Source organism: Monodon monoceros, unplaced genomic scaffold, assembly GCF_005190385.1.
Source record: "Monodon monoceros isolate NGI ecotype Baffin Bay Population unplaced genomic scaffold, NGI_Narwhal_1 Super_Scaffold_11, whole genome shotgun sequence".
Lineage (NCBI taxonomy): Eukaryota > Metazoa > Chordata > Mammalia > Artiodactyla > Monodontidae > Monodon > Monodon monoceros.
The window spans coordinates 34,588,588-34,608,317 of NW_021703767.1; the positions used below are offsets into that span (position 1 = coordinate 34,588,588).

At 35.1% G+C, this 19,730-nt stretch overlaps 1 protein-coding gene and 1 pseudogene across 1 annotated transcript in view; both read right to left on the bottom strand.

The window, feature by feature from the left end:
* Nucleotides 1–19,730, bottom strand: part of GBE1 (1,4-alpha-glucan branching enzyme 1) — a 297,920-nt gene that overhangs the window by 91,443 nt on the left and 186,747 nt on the right. Inside the window, exon 8 of the mRNA XM_029213759.1 lies at nt 4,065–4,180. Within this exon, the coding sequence (XP_029069592.1) occupies nt 4,065–4,180 (116 nt within the window). The remainder of the gene's footprint in view (nt 1–4,064; nt 4,181–19,730) is intronic.
* Nucleotides 13,901–15,576, bottom strand: LOC114890386 (annotated as a pseudogene).

Consider the following 19,730-nt stretch of genomic DNA (forward strand, 5'->3'; position numbering starts at 1 on the left):
AACTTCCCTCTTAGAACTGTTTTGCTGCATCCGATACATTTTGGATCGTCGTGTTTTCATTGTCATTTATCTCTAGGTATTTTTTGATTTCCTGTTTGATTTCTTCAGTGATCTCTTGGCTATTTAGTAACGTATTGTTTAGCCTCCATGTGTTTGTGTTTTTTACGTTTTTTTCCCTTTAGTTCACTTCTAATCTCATAGCGTTGTGGTCAGAAAAGAGGCTTGATATGATCTCAATATTCTTAAATTTACTGAGGCTTGATTTGTGACCCAATATGTGATCTATCCTGGAGAATGTTCCGCACGCACTTTAGAAGAGGGTGTAATCTGTTGTTTTTGGATGGAATGTCCTATAAATATCAATTAAATCTCTCTGGTCTATTGTGTCACTTAAAGGTTGTGTTTCCTTATTAATTTTCTGTTTGAATGGTCTGTCCATTGGTGTTGAGGTGTTAAAGTCCCCCACTATTATTGTGTTACTGTCAAATTCCTCTTTTATAGCTGTTAGCAGTTGCCTTATGTATTGAGGTGCTCCTATGTTGGGTTCATATACATTTATAATTGTTATATCTTCTTCTTGGATTGATCCCTTGATCATTATGTAGTGTCCTTCCTTGTCTCTTGTAACATTCTTTATTTTAAAGTCTATTTTATCTGATATGAGTATTGCTACTCCAGGTTTCTTCTGATTTCCATTTGCATGGAATATCTTTTTCCATCCCCTCACTTTCGGTCTGTATGTGTCCCTAGGTCTGAAGTGGGTCTCTTGTAGACAGCCTATATGGGTCTTGTTTTTGTATCCATTCAGCAATCCTGTATCTTTTGGTTGGAGCTTTTAATCCATTCACGTTTAAGGTAATTATTGATATGTATGTTCCTATTACCATTTACTTAATGGTTTTGGGTTTGTTTTTTGTAGTTCCTTTTCTTTTCCTGTTCTTCCCACTTACAGAAGTTTTATACCATTTGTTCTACAGCTGGTTTGGTGGTGCTGAATACTCTTAGCTTTTGCTTGTCTGTAAAGCTTTTGATTTCTCCATCGAATCTGAATGAGATCCTCGCCGGGTAGAGTAATCTTGGTTGTAGGTTCTTCCCTTTCATCACTTTAAATATGTCATGCCACTCCCTTCTGACTTGTAGAGTTTCTGCTGAGAAATCAGCTGTTCACCTTATAGGAGTTCCCTTGTATGTTATTTGTTGTTTTTCCCTTGCTGCTTTCAATAATTTTTCTTTGTCTTTAATTTTTGCCAATTTGATTACTATGTGTCTCAGTGTGTTTCTCCTTGGGTTTATCCTGTATGGGATTCTCTGTGCCTCCTGCACTTGGGTGGCTATTTCCTTTCCCATGTTAGCTATGGGTTTGACTATAATCACTTCAAATATTTTGTTGGGTCCATTCTCTCTGTCTTCTCCTTCTGGGACCCCTATAATGCCAATGTTGCTGTGTTTAATGTTGTCCCAGAGGTCTCTTAGACTGTCATCATGTCTTTTCATTGTTTTCTCTTTATTCTGTTCTGCAGCAGTGAATTCCAGCATTCTGTCTTCCAGGTCACTTATCCGATCTTCTGCCTCGGTGATTCTGCTATTGACTCCTTCTAGTGTATTTTTCATTTCAGTTATTATATTGTTCATTTCTGTTTGTTTGTTCTTTAATTCTTCTAGGTCTTTTTTTTTTTTTTTTTTTTTTGCGGTACGCGGGCCTCTCACTGTTGTGGCCTCTCCCGTTGTGGAACACAGGCTCCGGACGCACAGGCTCAGCGGCCATGGCTCATGGGCCCAGCCACTCTGCAGCATGTGGGATCTTCCCGCACCTGGGCATGAACCCGCGTCTTCTACATCAGCAGGTGGACTCTCAAACACTGTGCCACCAGGGAAGCCCCCTCTCCTAGGTTTTTTTTTAAACATTTCTTGCATCTTCTCAATCTCTGCCTCCATTCTTTTTCCTAGTTCCTGGATTATCTTCACTATCACTATTCTGAATTCTTTTTCTGGAAGGTTGCCTATCTCCTCTTCATTTAGTTGGTTTCTGGGGTTTTATCTTGTTCCTTCAACTGGTACATAGCCCTGTGCCTTTTCATCCTGTCTATCTTTCTGTGAATGTGTTTTTGGTTCCACAGGCTGCAGGATTGTAGTTCTTCTTGCTTCTGCTCTCTGCCCTCTGTTGGATTAGGCTATCTAAGAGGCTTGTGCATGTTTCCTGATGGGAGGGACTGGTGGTGGGTAGAGATGGCTGTTGTTCTGGTGGGCAGAATTCAATAAAACTTTAATCCCCTTGTCTGCTAATGGGTGGGGCTGGGTTCCTTCCCTGTTGTTTGTTTGGCCTGAGGCGACCCAACTCTGGAGCCTTCCAGGGCTTTTTGTTGGGGCTAATGGCGGACTCTGGGAGGGCTCACATGAAGGAGTACTTCCCAGAACTTCTGCTACCAGTGTCCTTATCCTCGTGGTGAGCCACAGCCACACCCCACCTCTGCAGGAGTCCCTCCAAGGCTAGCAGGTAGGTCTGGTTCAGTCTCCTATTGGAGTCACTGCTCCTTCCCTTGGGTTCCGATGCGCACACTACTTTGTGTGTGCCCTCCAAGAGTGGAGTCTCTGTTTTCCCCAGTCCTGTCGAAGTTCTCTAATCAAATCTTGCTATCCTTCGAAGTCTGATTCTCTACAAATTCCTCCTCCCGTTCCCAGACCCCCAGGTAGGAAAGCCTGACATGGGGCTCAAAACCTTCACTCCAGTTGGTAGACTTCTGTGGTATAAGTGTTCTCCAGTTTGTGATTCACCCACCCAGCAGTTATGGGATTCAATTTTATTGTGATTGCACCCCTCCTACCATCTCATTGTGGCTTCTCCTTTGTCTTTGGATGTGGGGTATCTTTTTTGGTGAGTTCCGATGTCTTCCTGTTGATGATTGTTCAGCAGTTAGTTGTGATTCCAGTGTTCTAGCAAGACGGAGTGAGAGCACATCCTTCTACTCCGCCATCTTGAAGAATGTCTACTGTCTCAGTATTTGTTATTATCCTCATCTCAAAGTGGGAAAGTATGCTAAGTAACTCAGAATGTTTTTCTTTACCATTTCTTGGACCCTGTACCCATAAAAAGCATATCCCATATCCATGGATTTCAGTTCATTTCATCAACTCCACAATTCCTTGGAAAATACCTAGCCCTCAGCACAGCGAGGTTCTGCTGGGGCATGTAGGTGTTTTAATCTAGGAGAGGATCTTTTTGAATTTTGTCTTGCTTGCCTTTTTCATCCCCTAAGTCAGCTTCTCTCCAAAGTGGAAGATATCAGTGAAACCTGTCATGTCTTATAGATTCAACTTCTTCCCTAGGAATGTTTCATGTGGCCAGCATCTTGACTGAGAGCAGTTAACAGCACACTTTGAATATAGCATCTTTCCTTGGCAGCCACTTTTTGATTTATACTCTAAAGTGAATTTTTTGGATTGGTTGTTGCCAGTAAATATTTGGTCATTAAAAAAATAATAATTATTCTCCATGTTATCAATTGAAGGATTAGGATTCTGTGATCCCACTTCTCTGTACAACTTTTTAACTGAAGATCTTTGATCCATATTTTTAATTACAGATTAATTTACAATTTAATTTTAACTGAGCACATCTATATTTAAAATATACATATTTTCTTCAATGTTTAATATGCAAAGGAACACATACATTAACAAATGTTCTCATTTATTATTTTTGTTATTTATTTTTCATTACAAATGCTCTCATGTTCACAGCCTGAGGGTGCTGTAATAAATGGTATCCTTAAAAAAACATTTTTAAAAGAATGCTACATATTAAAGAGAGCATATTATTAAGTAGATATATTTCAAAGAAAATCATTATATTTTATTTACTCATAAAATGTATTTGACCCAATCTCTTGCCAAAAAGGGATCAGAAGTGATCAGAGAAAAGACATACACAATGGAACTAATAAAAAATCAATCCAACAATAATGGTTACTGCAGCGACATATCTGAACCCCAAGCCTGGTTGTAATCTTCCAGTAAAAAATAAAATAAAATCATTAGTTACATCTGTAATGTATCAGGTTACCTACCTATTCCATGGTGATGATACAGCATGGATGTAACACCATCAAAACGAAATCCATCAAATCCATATTCTTCCAACCACCATCTTATGTTTGACAGAAGAAATCTTAAAACTTCCCAGCTAAAATATTAGATAAATATATATTTAAGCATAATGTATACAGTATTTTCCTTAATTCTTATACATCCTTTGCTAAGAGTAATAATTAAAATCAAAATTTCTCTCTTAGGAATCATGATGTTCAAAGAAATATATCACATGAACAACAGAAAACTACTAAGGTTTACCTCATTTGTTTGATGAAATTCATTCTAATAGGAAAATGTGTTAAATTTCTTTAGCTGCAAAATCACTCAATATCTGAGAAAAACCTAAGGAAAAAATGTGTCAGTCTGGTCCAAAGTGCAGGGACTCTGTCTTGTTCAATGCAAACATACAGTGATTACTACACAGTATTGGTTACTAAAAAAAGGAAAAAAAAAACAAAAACACAAAGTCTGTCACTTATCTCTGAATTTTCGTCATGATTTTTCATGTAATATAACCACAGTTACGTAGTTTCTCCTTTCAGAAAATATAATTTCATTATCAATAGAAAACTGCTTTCAGCCTTCAGTGTTTGCTTAAAATATTTCCTTATTCTACAGTTTAAAACAGATATAGTTCAGAATAAAAAGTAAAAGAAAAAAGAGAGTTTTAAAATCAACCATAGGATAAGCAGTATTATACTTATTGGACTTGTTTTGTGAGGGTAAAAGAAGGAGACCTAATTACTAGAATATACATGTTTAATAAAGTAAAAAGTTCTACAAGTTAAAGAGTCCTATATCCATAAAAACAGAAAGAAAACAAAGAACTGTTATAACTCAATTAAAAACACCACATGAAACAAGGCTATTTTGGACAATTGAAAAGAAGGCATCATCAATTAGTATTTTTTTTTTAGTCATACAGTTATGGTTGAGTTCTCTATCTCATTATAACTATGGTCTTAAGACTTTAATACCTCATTTAGTTTAATGACAAAGCAGTAATAGTGTACATAATTCCTTAACCCATTTGAAATTTATGTACTTTTTTTAACCTTCTATATATTAAAGAGCCATCTGACATAAGTGGAGATTAAGTCATCACAATCAACTCCAGAATTGTAAATCAAAACTTTGGGGCAAGATGAGTATCGTTGGTAATTAACTGCTTTAAATAAGTTACTTCGAGTTTTGAAAACTTACTCAAAGTTAAGAAATGAAGAAAAAAACAGAAATCCAAGCAATCCAGTTGATATGAAATGGAGCCCAGAGGTTCTAGATTGTTAGGTCCAAGCCATGATGAAGGTAGAATATACCAATGTTTCTATTAATGCATATTCATTTAGGGTTTAAAGAGAAAAAATTCTGTTTAACAAAAAAATGAATAGATCAAAATTGCTCTATTTTTTTGAAGTTTCTTTAAAATTAATAAACTTTATTTTTTAGAACAGTTTTGGGTTCACTGCAAAATTTAAAGGAAGCATGTCTATACTTTTTTTTTAACAAGGTTGCTATATGAATATTTCAGAAAGAATAAATTTGCATATCAATAATCCTTTCTAAACAATATTTTGAAAAGGTCATACTTTTCTCATTTGATTGGTAATGTATATTTTACTTCTGAAAGACAAACTGAAAGTTATTTTTAGCCCAAAATACCTCAGAGTAGGAACAAAACCTGTTTAAAAACTAAATATCTTGGGTAGATGTATGAAGATAAGAATATGTAAACCAGAGTTCACAGACTGTCCCTGGGCCTGATCTGACATGTATTACTGTTTTGTTTACCTTGCAGAAGGCAGTAGACCCTTGAACAACACAGGTTCGAACTACACAGGTCCACTTATATTTTTTTCAATAAATATACAGTCATCCCTCCATATTCTTGGATTAGCATCCTTGGATACAAAGCGACCACAGTATTCATTATACTATGCCACTTTATATAAGGGACTTGAGCATCTGTGGATTTTGGTATATGGTGGGGCTCCTGGAACCAATCTTCTGCAGATGTTGAGGGACAACTGTACTTTCAATTTTCAGTTTGAATTTCTGAAGATGGAACATGTACTTTCTGGTTCCTCCCAGTACCTGCAACGCCACATTTTCATACCAACCCTATTGACTCATTTACATCACCATCTTGGGCTGGTGGACATTTACTGTCAATTTCTAACATAAATATTAGACATTTATGTTAGGCAGGTAAACACATTCAAATGTGAAAACTGCATCCTAATATCTAGAGATAAAGTAAGAGAAAAGAAGAAAAAAAGCCAATGATATTGCAATTCAATAAAAAGCAGAAAAGAAGGTGATGTGAATCTAATTATTAAAAAGAAAGTACTGTGCAATATCACATACTTGATTAAGGGCAGAGTTACTAAATGTCCTACTGATTCCTGTTATTACAATATTTAAACTATCTTCTTCTTGACCAAAAGGAATTATAAAACTATATTTAACATACTTGGCTGTAACTATGTGAGTAGACAGATTCTTGGTACGAGTAAATAGAAAAAGAATTTCCTGTGATAACCAGAAAAGAAATAATGAAAATGGAGCATATAATTAAAAAGTTCAAATGGGTTAAAAAAATACTAAATTCTATCCTATGGAACTCTAAAATTCTCTTAACCTGAAACAAAGTCTAAACAACATAAAAATTCTTTTAAAAAATCACCACAAGATTAAACAGATAGGAACAAATCAAATTTGTAGTGCTTTCAAAATAATCCATTTCATTATATTTTATGAATATGTAAATCATTAATAAAACATAAAATAGATGCGTAGTCTGTGGAGATAGAAAAGAGATTCAGTTGACCCTTGAACAATATGGGTTTGAACAGTTTGGGTCCACTAATATGTGGATATTTTTCGATAAATACAGTATCTGTATTTTCATTTTACAGATCTTTAAATTAGCAAACTGTGGGGAAAAGTTCGTGTTCAATTAGAGATCACAATATGTGGAATCAAAAGAACTATAGTTTGAGTCCTGATTCTAATCCAAACTTTCAGCTTGAGTGAGTCATTTATCAATTACTTTGTTTTTGAGGCAGAGATAGCAGATGTGGATTTCAACTGAGCAGGGGTAGGTGCATCTAAACCCCAAGTTGTTCAGTGGTCAACTGGACACAAAATTTTACAGGGGAGTAAACTATCTAGAATGAAAATAGTAAAGAAACAAACTCTAGAACATTTTGTTTTTTAACAAAATTTTGGGAAATACATTCAGGAAAAAAATCACATCTAAAATTTTCAAGTTAGTAGCAGTAAATAGAAAGCAAAAGTTAAAAGTATTAATTCTCTGGTTATACATATTTTTTAAAACTAGATTATTTTAAAAAGTTAGTAAAAAAATTGATCTTATAAAGGTAACATTTTATAAATAAATAGCCTTTGTTGTTCAAGAAAAAATAAACTACCAGTGCAGGAAATAGGGGGAAAGACAGACTCATAATTACGTTCCCAATATTTCTGTAGTCCAAATTTTCTCTTATCATTTTAGCATGATAAATCTAGACAGATAAATTCACTCTATAAACTCAGTGTCCTAATAAAACTAATTTAAAACACAGGTTGCTTGCACTCAGATCACAAAAATTGGGGCTTTCAAGACCTAACAAGACAGAGAACCAGGAAGACTGAGGTCTGAGTCCCTAAATAACCAGACCGTACACGTGAGTGATTGCATGGACACAATCCAGAACTCAAAGTTGAAAAACAGCAGGTTTTAGAGGGTTTACAGTATCACTGGAATAAAGATGTAGCTTTCTTTTTATTTTTCTTACACTATGTAAACATCTAACTTAATGTTAACAATGTATTTAATTATTATATAAATATATTTATCCCAGGTCACTGAAGTTAAATTACAAGAGGAAAGCTGTGCCGGGAGCCCTCCAGACAACATCCAGATTTAGTGATTCATTAGGGGACCTACAGGAGTAAGCATATAGTCATGCTCATGGCTATGATTTATTACATACAGTAAAAGGATAGAAAGCAAAATCGGTAAAGAAAAAGGTGCATGGGGCAAAGTTCAAAGGAGTCTAGGTGTAAACTTCCAAGAGTTGCCCTCTCCTGATAGAGTCACACTTAATTCCTCTGACAACAAACTCACAACACTTGTGAAATGTCATCTACCAGGGAAGCTCGTGAGAGACTCAGTTCTCAGGAGTTTTACTGGGGGCTGGTGAAATCTTAAATATATGTTAAAAATCTAAATCTAAAGGACCTCCAGCTGAGGTACTCTGTTTTGCACCCTACTTTTCAGCAGTCACATGTACGATGCAATTATTAAGCTTATACATGAATGAAATCGTTCACTGAATCTAAGCTTTGCCTTTTAAATAGAACACCAGAACAAACTTAAGGAATATATACCAGTGAAAATATAGATTTCTGAAAGACGTCTATTACTAATCCTACTATCGTAAATTTCAAATTCAGCACCCATAAATTGCACTTTTCCTTCTTTGAGGGGCTGAGAAGAAGAGTTAGGATATATTCCAAATTATGACTGAATTACAAATATTACTCAATGTGCTCTGTAGTAATAAATGAACTGAATCATCTCAATTGAATGGTTTGCCTTGAGTCAAAGTAGGAAAACGTCTGGCAAAGGGTACGATAAAAAAGGCAATTTACTTTTTCTACTTCAAAATGTCATCAGACAGCCCATGACACAGTTAATATACCCAGTTGATTAGAGTCCCATAAAAATATAAAGCAGAATTTAAGAGTACAGTTTTACTTTGGTTTGTTACAGCAGACAAGGTGGGGCTTTGATTTTAAGATTATTCCACTGACACAAGGCTTTTAAAGTCTGTCCTTAAAAACCACAAAGTAGCCTAGTTTCCAAACAACTGGAAGAATTTGATGCTAACAAATATATACTTAGGAACCAGCTTGAATGTATTTGAGAAGTAACCTATTTTAGTTATTAGCTTTCTATGTTCAACCAATTAACACATAAATTAGAAACAAATACTATGTCATATATACTGCCTAAGATCGATTGATTAGCTTACTCATATATTTTATGAAGCAAAAACAAAATCCCTAAAATCCAGAAAAAGATAATGAAATGCGCTGACTTTCCTGTGAATCATAAACCACTAAAAATGTTGAAATCACAGGTGTCTGATATAGAAACTGAATATATCAATGAAAAATATATAAATTTAAGGGTTTCTGGCAATCAAAATAATCAGTCTAATTGGTTTGGATGTCTGAAATATTCAACCTGTAATCAAGGAATGACGATTTATTAAGATAATTTTGTCACACAGATAATTCCAATATTAAGGTTTTTAGGAAATATCCCTAAAATCAGAAACTGTTGATTTGTCTCACATTCTGCCAATGAACTTTATAATGAAATAAAACATAGTCAAATTTTCTTGGCAAGAAAGTATAATCAGATGTAACCACACTTATTAGATGAAGTTACATTTTGTAAATCAAAACTATTTGCCTAATGTATTTATTTGTGGCCCTGAATAACTTCTAGAATTTTCAATATCAGCCACTTAGTCCACTGGATGTTACTAACCCCACTAATATTGCATACAAATAAATAGGAGACATTTTTAAGCAGTGGCCAAATATCAAAATATGAAGAAAAATTATATATTCCTCTTAGCTATTACAAAGTCTTTGAAGCTGAATGGCTATTAAAATGTACATCATAAAACCATAAAGCAAAAGTTACATGTTTTGATCTGGGTATTTCAACTGAGGCAGCAGATTAACCTTAAACAAAGAAAGTACTTTGAGACTTTTTCTTTTATAGAAAAATATGGCATGTCAAATAGAAGGATAGAGTCTTGAATTACAATCACAATAACATTTTTTTTTAAAGGAAGATACTCTTTTTAAAGGAAACTAACATTTTTTAAAGGAAGATACTGAAAAGCAGGTAATACCTTATTACGTACTCTATTTTTAAAAATAAAAAAAACTCATCTATCAGTATAATTTTAATATAACTAGTCAATAAAGGGAAAATGCTATAGTTTTGCTTTTTACTTTGTCAACAGAAATTATACTGTCAGTCAATTGGAATTGATTGAGAAAAATTTTAAGCATCAAAAAGTGCAAAAAGTGCTTATTCATATCTCGTACAACATAATAGTGTCATCTATAACAAAATGTATCTAGGTCTTTAGACACTATATTGAGGCGACTGTATATATTAATTTCAAACAAAATTAGATAGCAAGAAGCACACAACTTAATGAGACAAAGTATTAATTCAACTACTAAAAATCTGTAATAATATAAATTTCAGAAATGGGTTTTTATTACAAAATATGATTTTGAAGTTTTCTTTTCAATATCACGTTATTTTTTTATTTCAACCTGTACAACTTTATTTTATTTAAATTAATATACTGTTTAATCATATTATATCCACTGAGCCCTGGTTATCTACATTCATTATTACAATAAAACATTTTCTTCCCCTTAAGGCCTAAATTGTACTTAGCTTATTAAATATTGAATTAAAATTACCTCCATTTATATTATCTGTAAGTTTAATCAGGTATTCTCTAGGAAATAAGTAGGAAAGGATGGCATATTATACTTTCATATGCTAAATGTTTCCAGTTATACTTTTCCTAAAAAAAAAAAAAATACTCGAGAAATGTTCAAGTCTCTCTTTTCTCTAAATTTATATTCTTAACAAGCTTGGTTACCTGCTCAAGTAAGATGAGAAAAATGCAAACTTCGAGGGGACTGTGTTTGTCCCTGTGTATGTGTGTGCATAGGGGTGGGGAGTAGAGTGGTAAGGGACCAGCAGTGAAAACAAAAGTGAAAGATTTTCAGTCTGATACAAAAAAAGAGATAAATCTAAAATAACTAATAACCCACTCTGATAATGATTAATTACTCTGAATGATTAAGAAATTAATAAGTTTTCATACTATTTATTTTTATTTATTTATTTATTTTGCGGTACGTGGGCCTCTCACTGTTGTGGCCTCTCCCGTTGCGGAGCACAGGCTCCGGATGCGCAGGCTCAGCGGCCATGGCTCACAGGCCCAGCCGCTCCGCGGCATGTGGGATCTTCCCGGACCGGGGCACGAACCTGTGTCCCATGCATCAGCAGGCGCACTCTCAACCACTGCGCCACCAGGGAAGCCCCATACTATTTATTTTTAAATCAGTTTATATTTATTTGCTTTCTCATAAAGATTGTTACCAAAGGTGATTTTTCAAAGCATTAGAACTTATCAAATATACTATTAAAATTTGGACAAAACTTAGATCTTTTTCAAAGTAGAGGGTGCAAAAAAGCTGAGCATCTCCAGGTCCAGAAAGCAGAAAGCCAAGCTAAATCATCCTCTATAATGAAACATAGGGGAGGTATTATATGAAATTATTACATATCTCATCTGAACAAGGCATTGCTCTTCTACAGAACAAATCACTATAGGTTAGCTAATTACATATACATACATACAGGTACACAGATACACATCCATCTTTTCCAAACAAGGTTAAAAATTCAACCTTACCTATAGAATGAAAATAATTATTGCTCCAGATCAAAACTGACAGTGACTTAAACATATATAGATATACATTATTGGCAAATATTAAACTATAATTGGTAATCAGATTTTAAAAGCTTATTTTAATGGTAAAAGGTTGGAAACATTAACTATTTACATATTTCTCATTTTTCAATTTTTCTCTTCTGATTGATTTATTTCTAATAGATTAACTTGATATTTAAGTGAACTATTATAATATTTCTATTGTAGAAAAATAACTCATAAACTTGATAATTTTCCATCACTGTATTAAAATTTGTAATTAGATATATAATGTTTATTTACTTATATTTAACCAGCTTCATTTCAAAAGACTGACTTGAGGTAACTTAAAGGTAAATACATCTAGACAGCATCAAAAATAAATGAGAAAAATACAAGTGAAGGAGAACAAAGATCTGTAGATAAACAAGTATAAAGCATCTGGGAATTAATTTTCTTTTCTAGTCCAAAATAGTTATGATTTTATAGACTATATTGACTACAAGAGGATTTTCCTTGACTATCACCCCTAAATAATTAATATTTTAAGACAACATTCAAGAAAAACACTATTATAGTTTATATAAAGTTACAGATATTTAGAATACTAAGGAAGTTGCAATGCAACAATGTACTCTGAGACCAAAAATGGATAAGCACTCTGGGGAGGAGATGAGTTGGGGAATACCAGTTGTATAGGGATAGAGATAAGGCAAGGGAAAAAAGAAGCACCTAGTTCTTCAGAAAATGTTATGTGCATGCCTGTGTGTGCTTTGTGTGTGTGTGTGTGTTCTGGGGATGGGAAATTGAGGAAAACTGTATGGGAAGCTACTATTAATCATATTTAAATTTCAACTATCACTCCTTCAGCAGTTTTCAAATTTGCACTAACCTTGTTAAATAAGATATAGTTCTTTAATGTCTATTTGTACACATTCCTACAAACAAAGGGAATTAGCATTTAGCAGGCTGGCTAGAATAGAACAGAATGGAGAATATAGCTGTTATATAGAAAAGAAAAAGAAATTCAAATTCATTGAATGTCTACTGGCTTCTAGAACTCACACATTACATAGTCTCACTTAAAAAGGCTGTAATGTCAAGTGTGTTTCATGGTTGGAGAATCTGAGAGTTTAAAAAGTTAAAATGTTCAGGGTCACCCAGCTAATAAGTACAGGTGGAACTCAACCTTTTGAGTCCAAAACCTCAACCCTTAAGTATAATTGGATAGTGCTACATTCAGCATGACCATGTATAAGTTAATTTTTGTTTTTGGCAATTTCCTTGGTACAATAATTTTTTAAAACCACATACTCATAGCTCCAACATGTGGTCATGTCAGTTGTATGAACTTGGGCAAGGTACTTAACTTCTCTAAGCCTCAGTTTTCTCAACTGTAAAATGGAAGATAATTTCAGCACACTCCTGAAAGAGGATTAAATAGGATAATGTGTATAATGTGGTTAGCAGTGTTTGATATATAGTAAGGATTGATTAAGGGGAGCATCTATTGGATAATAAACAGATTTTAAATGTATTTGTTTACATGTAAATTAAATATAAATTGGAATAGACCAATGTGTTATAATACTTGTAATTCTTTTATATTGAAAATAAATATTCTTAGAGATAAGCATGTTTTGGCTAATATCAAAACAAAATGAGCCTGTTTTTTTTTCTAGTTGATTCAGCAGTTGAGTTGTTACACATTCCTTAGAGGATTCCGACTTCCATGGCCACCATCTTGAGCCTTATTTTTTAATTCTGCATTTATTTTTTCTGGAGTAGTGTGGTGTTTACTTATTGGTGCATTCAACAAATATTTCTTGAGTACCTGCTTTGTGCCAGGCTCAATGCTAGGTGCTGGGGTTATAGTCATGAATAGAAAACATACAACACCCATTTTCATGGAGCTTAGAGACTAACGGGAGAGACAGACATTTTCCAAATAATAACACAAATGCATTTAATTACAATAGTGATTAATAACACAAAGAAAAGTATAGTAGTATGACACTATAATGAGAAAGGATCTGTTAATCTAGTGTGGAAAATATGAAGCTAGGCTACTCAAAAAAGTGATATTAAAGGTGGAGGTCTACAGGATAAATTGGACAATATATCATTCAAACTTACTGGAAATCACCATAAATTTAATTCAGGAAAGCTGTCAATCCATTTCTGACAGGCATAGCAAGAATACCTTTGTATTACATACTATCAGTTCTATAGTGTAATCTTTAACATGTGACCTCCTTTAAAAATCAATTCTAATACAGTCAACACAATCAGATTTTGTGGAAAGCTATTTATTAAATTAGCCATCAAATAAACAGGTGAGAGGACGAAAAAATAAGAGATGAACATTTTTTATATGATAATTTTGTGTGGTTGAACCTCTCATATAATACTCAGCTATTCACTTCTGAAATGTCTGAATCGCATTTCTCCAGAATTTTTCTATTTTATTTATTTGTTTGTTTATTTATTTAGCTTGGTCAATAAGTTTATTATTGTCTTTATCTGAAAAACCTTCATAGAAAATTGTGGTTTGGTTTACCAGCTCCCAGCGGCTCACTCCTGAGCTCTGAGGAAGCTTGCCTTCTTCTGAGCTACTCCATCTTTCTTCTGGGCATTTGACATTCTGAGATGGTTCTACTTCTTCTTTTAACCTTCTTTCTTGGGCTTCTTCTCATAGACTGGATTCTCTCCTACAGCAGCATGAGCTTTCTTATAATCTCCTCCATCGTGTCTAGAGTCACATTGTTCTTTATGTATTGAGAGAATTATTTCCTGGAAGCATCTTCACCTTCTTCAATCAGGTAACACAGACAATCTGCAATGTTCTGACCCATGATGTGCTTCCAGTGTACTTCTGCAATGGATTCCTTGCTTTCTGAATCATAACCAGAGTCTTTTGGTACTGTGAGGGACAGAGAAGCCTCCATTCACAGCTCCCTTCAGGTAGTATTTCAAGTAGTAGTTCCGGCAAGCCCTGCATCCAAACAGCAGGTGAAGGCACCAGGTTGACCATCAGTGCTTTCCGCAATGTATCCATGAGAGTTCATGAACATAAGCTGCACAAACTATCATATCTCCTTCTATATGGAATAAGCAATCTGACAAGTGATATCTCTCTCGGTTATATGAACTATCATCCTATATTTGGGTTTCTTGTACTTATTTTTACCCTGGATTACCATGCATTTCTGAGCACAGTCATCAGCTTTAACCTCTCGTCTTCTTCCAAATTTCACTTGGTATCTCTTGAAGTAGGCCTTATTCTTGATAACTTTAATAAACCCCATCCTGCAGAACAGAGACCTGTGCCCACCGCTAGCCACAGACCTGCAGATCCAGCACCTCTGAGGGTGGCAGTGGGGTGGGAGTGGAGAAGTGGCCGCAGCCCGAACTCAGGCACAGTAATTAGCCAGAATTTTTCTCTTTGAAGAGAATACCTTTGGGATAATTTTCTTTCTAGCAAGATACATCTCTGGAAAGTTCCCACTTCATGCTATAGTCTCTTTCCCAATTAAGGCTCACGCTTTTCTTGAATCCTGTCCCAACTATTGCCCCCTTCAGCTGAGACTTTGCTCTTTCTATCAGTCTTAAGAAGCCATTCCTTTTTTCCCTTGCTCTGTGTGGCTCCTTAATTCCTAAACTAGCTCTCCATATGATCTCTTCTTCTCTTTCCCTTCCTTTTTCTTTTCTAACCTCTTTTTCTCTCTTCCTTTTCTCTCTTGTCAGCCTCTCTTCCTTTTAAATTGTCATTGATAAGGCAAAAGTGAAAGCCTATCAAAAAACTAGCTGTTGCTTGAAATCATTAAATAAATAAATATATTTACTAATTTTGAAAAAATAAAGAAAGCAAGTGCCTTGGTTTGATGCAATTTACGAGAAAATTGTCAGACTTCACTTAATGAACATCAAGGAAGCATTTGTAACACACACACACACAAATAGCACTGAGTTAGGAGTCAAGAAAACTATTTCATCTGATGTTGTAAAAATCAGTATAAGCACATAACCTCTCTGAATCTGAGTGATAAGCTTTGACAAGAAGTTATTAGATTATTTGTTCTCCTTCTTAGGATTTAATAAACCTTTTATTAAAGTGAAAGATTAATTCAAGATCAAAAATTTTCTGAGCTTCAGGATACAGAGTAAATAATTTGAATCATTCCACTATATGCTAACATAATCCAGACCTAAAGGTTTATTACATCAAATAATGTGTTTTAGGCAATAATAGAATTCTAGATGATAGGGGAAAATAAACACACATACTCAAAAACACAACGATTCAGCCTCCCCCCCGAAAAAAAAACAAACATAAGAACTATTACCCATTCCTCTCCTATCCAAACTCTACCTATTACTCAAGTCTCAGCATAAGCTTCGCAGAATCTTCCTGACAATTCCTTAATTAGTGTAAAAGAAAATAGGAGATAAACTGGTTCATGTAACCAGTCTTCCCAACACAACAATAAATGTCTATGTGGTAGGAATCATGTCCTATACCTTTTTAAAATTAATTTTAAACAAATTGACCTGAACTGAATTAATAAGGTACATAGAAAGCTAAGAAACTCAAATAAAATCCAACATTAACTCTGAAGTAGTTAAAAAAACCCAAAAAACCTAGTATACATTACTTAGGAAACTGTGTTTTCAGAGTCATTGTAATAGGAAATGGAAATTAAGAACAAAACTCTTGACTACACTGGCATAAATGTAACTTAAATATACTTTTGTAGGTACTTCAGATACCTACAAAAGTGGCTATGTAATTAGTATGATGTAGGCATTTAGGAAGATATTTTTACGAAGAAAACTAAATAAGAAATTATTTACTTGGGATGCTCAAATAAGATTATCCTCTTCCTTTTTCCCCACAGTTTACAATCTTTGTTTAGGGGCCTTTTACAACATGTTTACCACTATGAAAAGTAAAATCATTAAACTCTTCACTAATCATATTTCCTTATTAATGCATGAATTTGTTTAAGTTTTAACACACATGGGCATTCATCTGAACATATACCCCAATTAAAATATATATATATATCCAGCCTCTAGTTAGAACAAATTCAGATTGGCCTCCACATATAGCCTACATTGGAATAAAAATGCTTATGATTAAATATTGAAAATTTCCCCAAATGTTAGATAAATCTCTGGTGACGACAATAAAAGAAAGAAACCACAAAAACATCAGTATCCTTAAGGAATCATCAGCTTCTTTTTGTTTGCTCCAGTTATAAATTTTGCATTTGCACATTGCTGCCTAGATTTTCAAAGGGTTCTGCAATGATTAATTTAACAATCTACCCATATTGCTGTAATATAGCCAAGAACTTTTACATATGTATAATTTATAATATTCATATCAAGGACAGATTAGTGGGCAAAACAGAACCTCCAATAACCAGGACTGTTATTAATGCAGAAATGGGCAAGCATCACCAAAATATGACTACTCAAAAAACAGACTTCTCAAACTTAGGCAATTTTATCCCCAAGGATATACAGAAATACACATAAACAGTGGTGCATCTTCACAAGAGTCAATTTGACCTGATTACTGTGAAGTAAACAAAATGAATTTCTAAAAATTCTAGTAATTATAAATATATATTGAATGCTTATTAAATGCTGGACCTTGTACAAAGAGCTTTGCGTGAATTATTCCATGGAATTCCCACAATAACCCTCAGAAGTGTGCACTACGACAGGGATTGGCGAACTTTTTTTGTAAAGGGCCAAGTATAAACATTTTACACTCTGTGGGCCACGCACAGTCTATGTCTCAATGATTCAGCTCTGCTGTTGTAGGTTGTAAGAGATCACAGACAATATGTAAAGGAGTAAGCATGACTGTAGTTCAATAAAACTTTATTAACAAAAACAGATAGCAGCCAGATTTGGCTCGCAGGCCATAGTTTGCTAACCCCTGCAATTAAAACTCACATTTTGGGCTTCCCTGGTGGAGCAGTGGTTGAGAGTCCACCTGTCAATGCAAGGGACACGGGTTCGTACCCCGGTCCGGGAGGATCCCACATGCCATGGAGCGGCTGGGCCCATGAGCCATGGCTGCTGAGCCTGCGCGTCCGGAGCCTGTGCTCCACAACGGGAGAGGCCACAACAGTGAGAGGCCTGCGTACCACAAAAAAACCCTAAAAAAACCCTCACATTTTACCAGTGTCCATATGTAACTTTCACGGGGCCACACAGCTGGCCAGTGCTGAAGTCAGAATTTGAACTCAGGTTTCTTATTGCAGAATCAAAGTAGCTTGCTACTATGCACATCTGCCTCTTGACAGCAACTTAAAGAGCTAACTGTAGTAAAATAAACACAAATATATTCTGAAGTAAAAGGCAAACTGACAAATTTGTAAAAGATAAAACAATAGATTAGAAGAAACTTCACATCTGCAATGGATGCAGGTCCTGGGGAATAAAAGCTTAGGCTCCTCAGAATATCAGATATCTGGTGAAAATTTTGAGGAGAATTTAGCCTATGCTTACAAAATTAACTTTTTCTTTTTTTAAACACATGGGCCTGGAGGTTTATTTGGGGGAGGTTTTTTTTTTAAAGAAGATGTTGGGGGTAGGAGTTTATTAATTAATTTATTTTTGCTGTGTTGGGTCTTTGTTTCTGTGTAAGGGCTTTCTCTAGTTGTGGCAAGCGGGGGCCACTCTTCATTGCAGTGCGTGGGCCTCTCACTATCGCGGCCTCTCTTGTTGCGGAGCACAGGCTCCAGATGCGCAGGCTCAATAGTTGTGGCTCACGGGCCTAGTTGCTTCGCGGCATGTGGGATCCTCCCAGACCAGGGCTCGAACCCGTGTCCCCTGCATTGGCAGGCAGATTCTCAACCACTGCGCCACCAGGGAAGCCCCAAAATTAACTTTTTTAAAAGGTCCCAAAATTATCTTAAATTTCCATGGTTTCAGAATTCTTTTTCATATATAAAGACATAGGATGAATTGTCAAAGTCACCCGCCCAGAGTTTTATATATATAGTTATCAATGCCCAGGCATTTTGCATATGTACAGCGTGCCGTCGGGTTGAGATTAATGACCCACTTTCAGGTCAAAATCCTGCCCAGTCAGAGTGACCTGGCCCTATTAAATAAGTCCCATCTCACCTGGGATAAAATCCACTCTATAGTCCTGGCTACAAGGTCTGATACAATCAAGCACCAGTCTAATACTGTGACTTCCTCCCTTCCACTAAGTGCCAGCTACAGTGGCCTTCTTTCTGTTCCTCAAGCACAATCAAGCTCATCTTAACCATATGGACTTCGTATCTCTGCCTGGAATTCTCTGCCCGAGTTGAACCCAAGCTCAAATGTCAAGCAGATTTTAATCAAATATGACCTCTGAGAGGCTTTCTCTGGACACCCAGGGATCATATATAAGAAACTATGTCTTAAGCAAGGAATGTTATAGTCATGTTCATCTATGATTAGTTTTATGTTAGCCCCTCAAGTCCCTTGGAACTAAGTCTACTACTTTTTCCAAAATCAGTTTTTGTTGCTGAAAATCACTAATTTGGATACCTGCTGAATATCAGCAGGTCACTACTTATACAACCACCAATGGTTTTCTGGATCAGTGGTAAACTCTCCCATGCCAAACTATTTTTTTACAGTAAGAGGGAATCTGCAACCTAAACACTATGGTCTATTCCTCTATTATACAAAGATTATGGGATATACCACATTAAAAACAAACAAAACAAAACAAAAAAAAACCTTTGCACCGTATGAAAGGAAAGTAAGGAGAGACACTATCTAGTTAAATCCACTGTGCTTCTGCTGAAAACTGTTCTTGAGCGAGATTTTTATTTAAGAAATATAAATTCTACATGTTACTCTTTGATTAAATCAGGCATTTAGGAAAAAGCTGCTTATTTGGGCTATACCATCTTCTCCCTTTCAGAAAATCCCTCCCAAACTACATTTTCAATACCTTTTTCAACCTGCACTGAAGGCCACTGAATAGGTTTGAGACATTTGCTTTTTCATTGGCATGTAGAACTGTCATTGTGAACAGTTCCAACTACAATACTCAATGACGCCCAA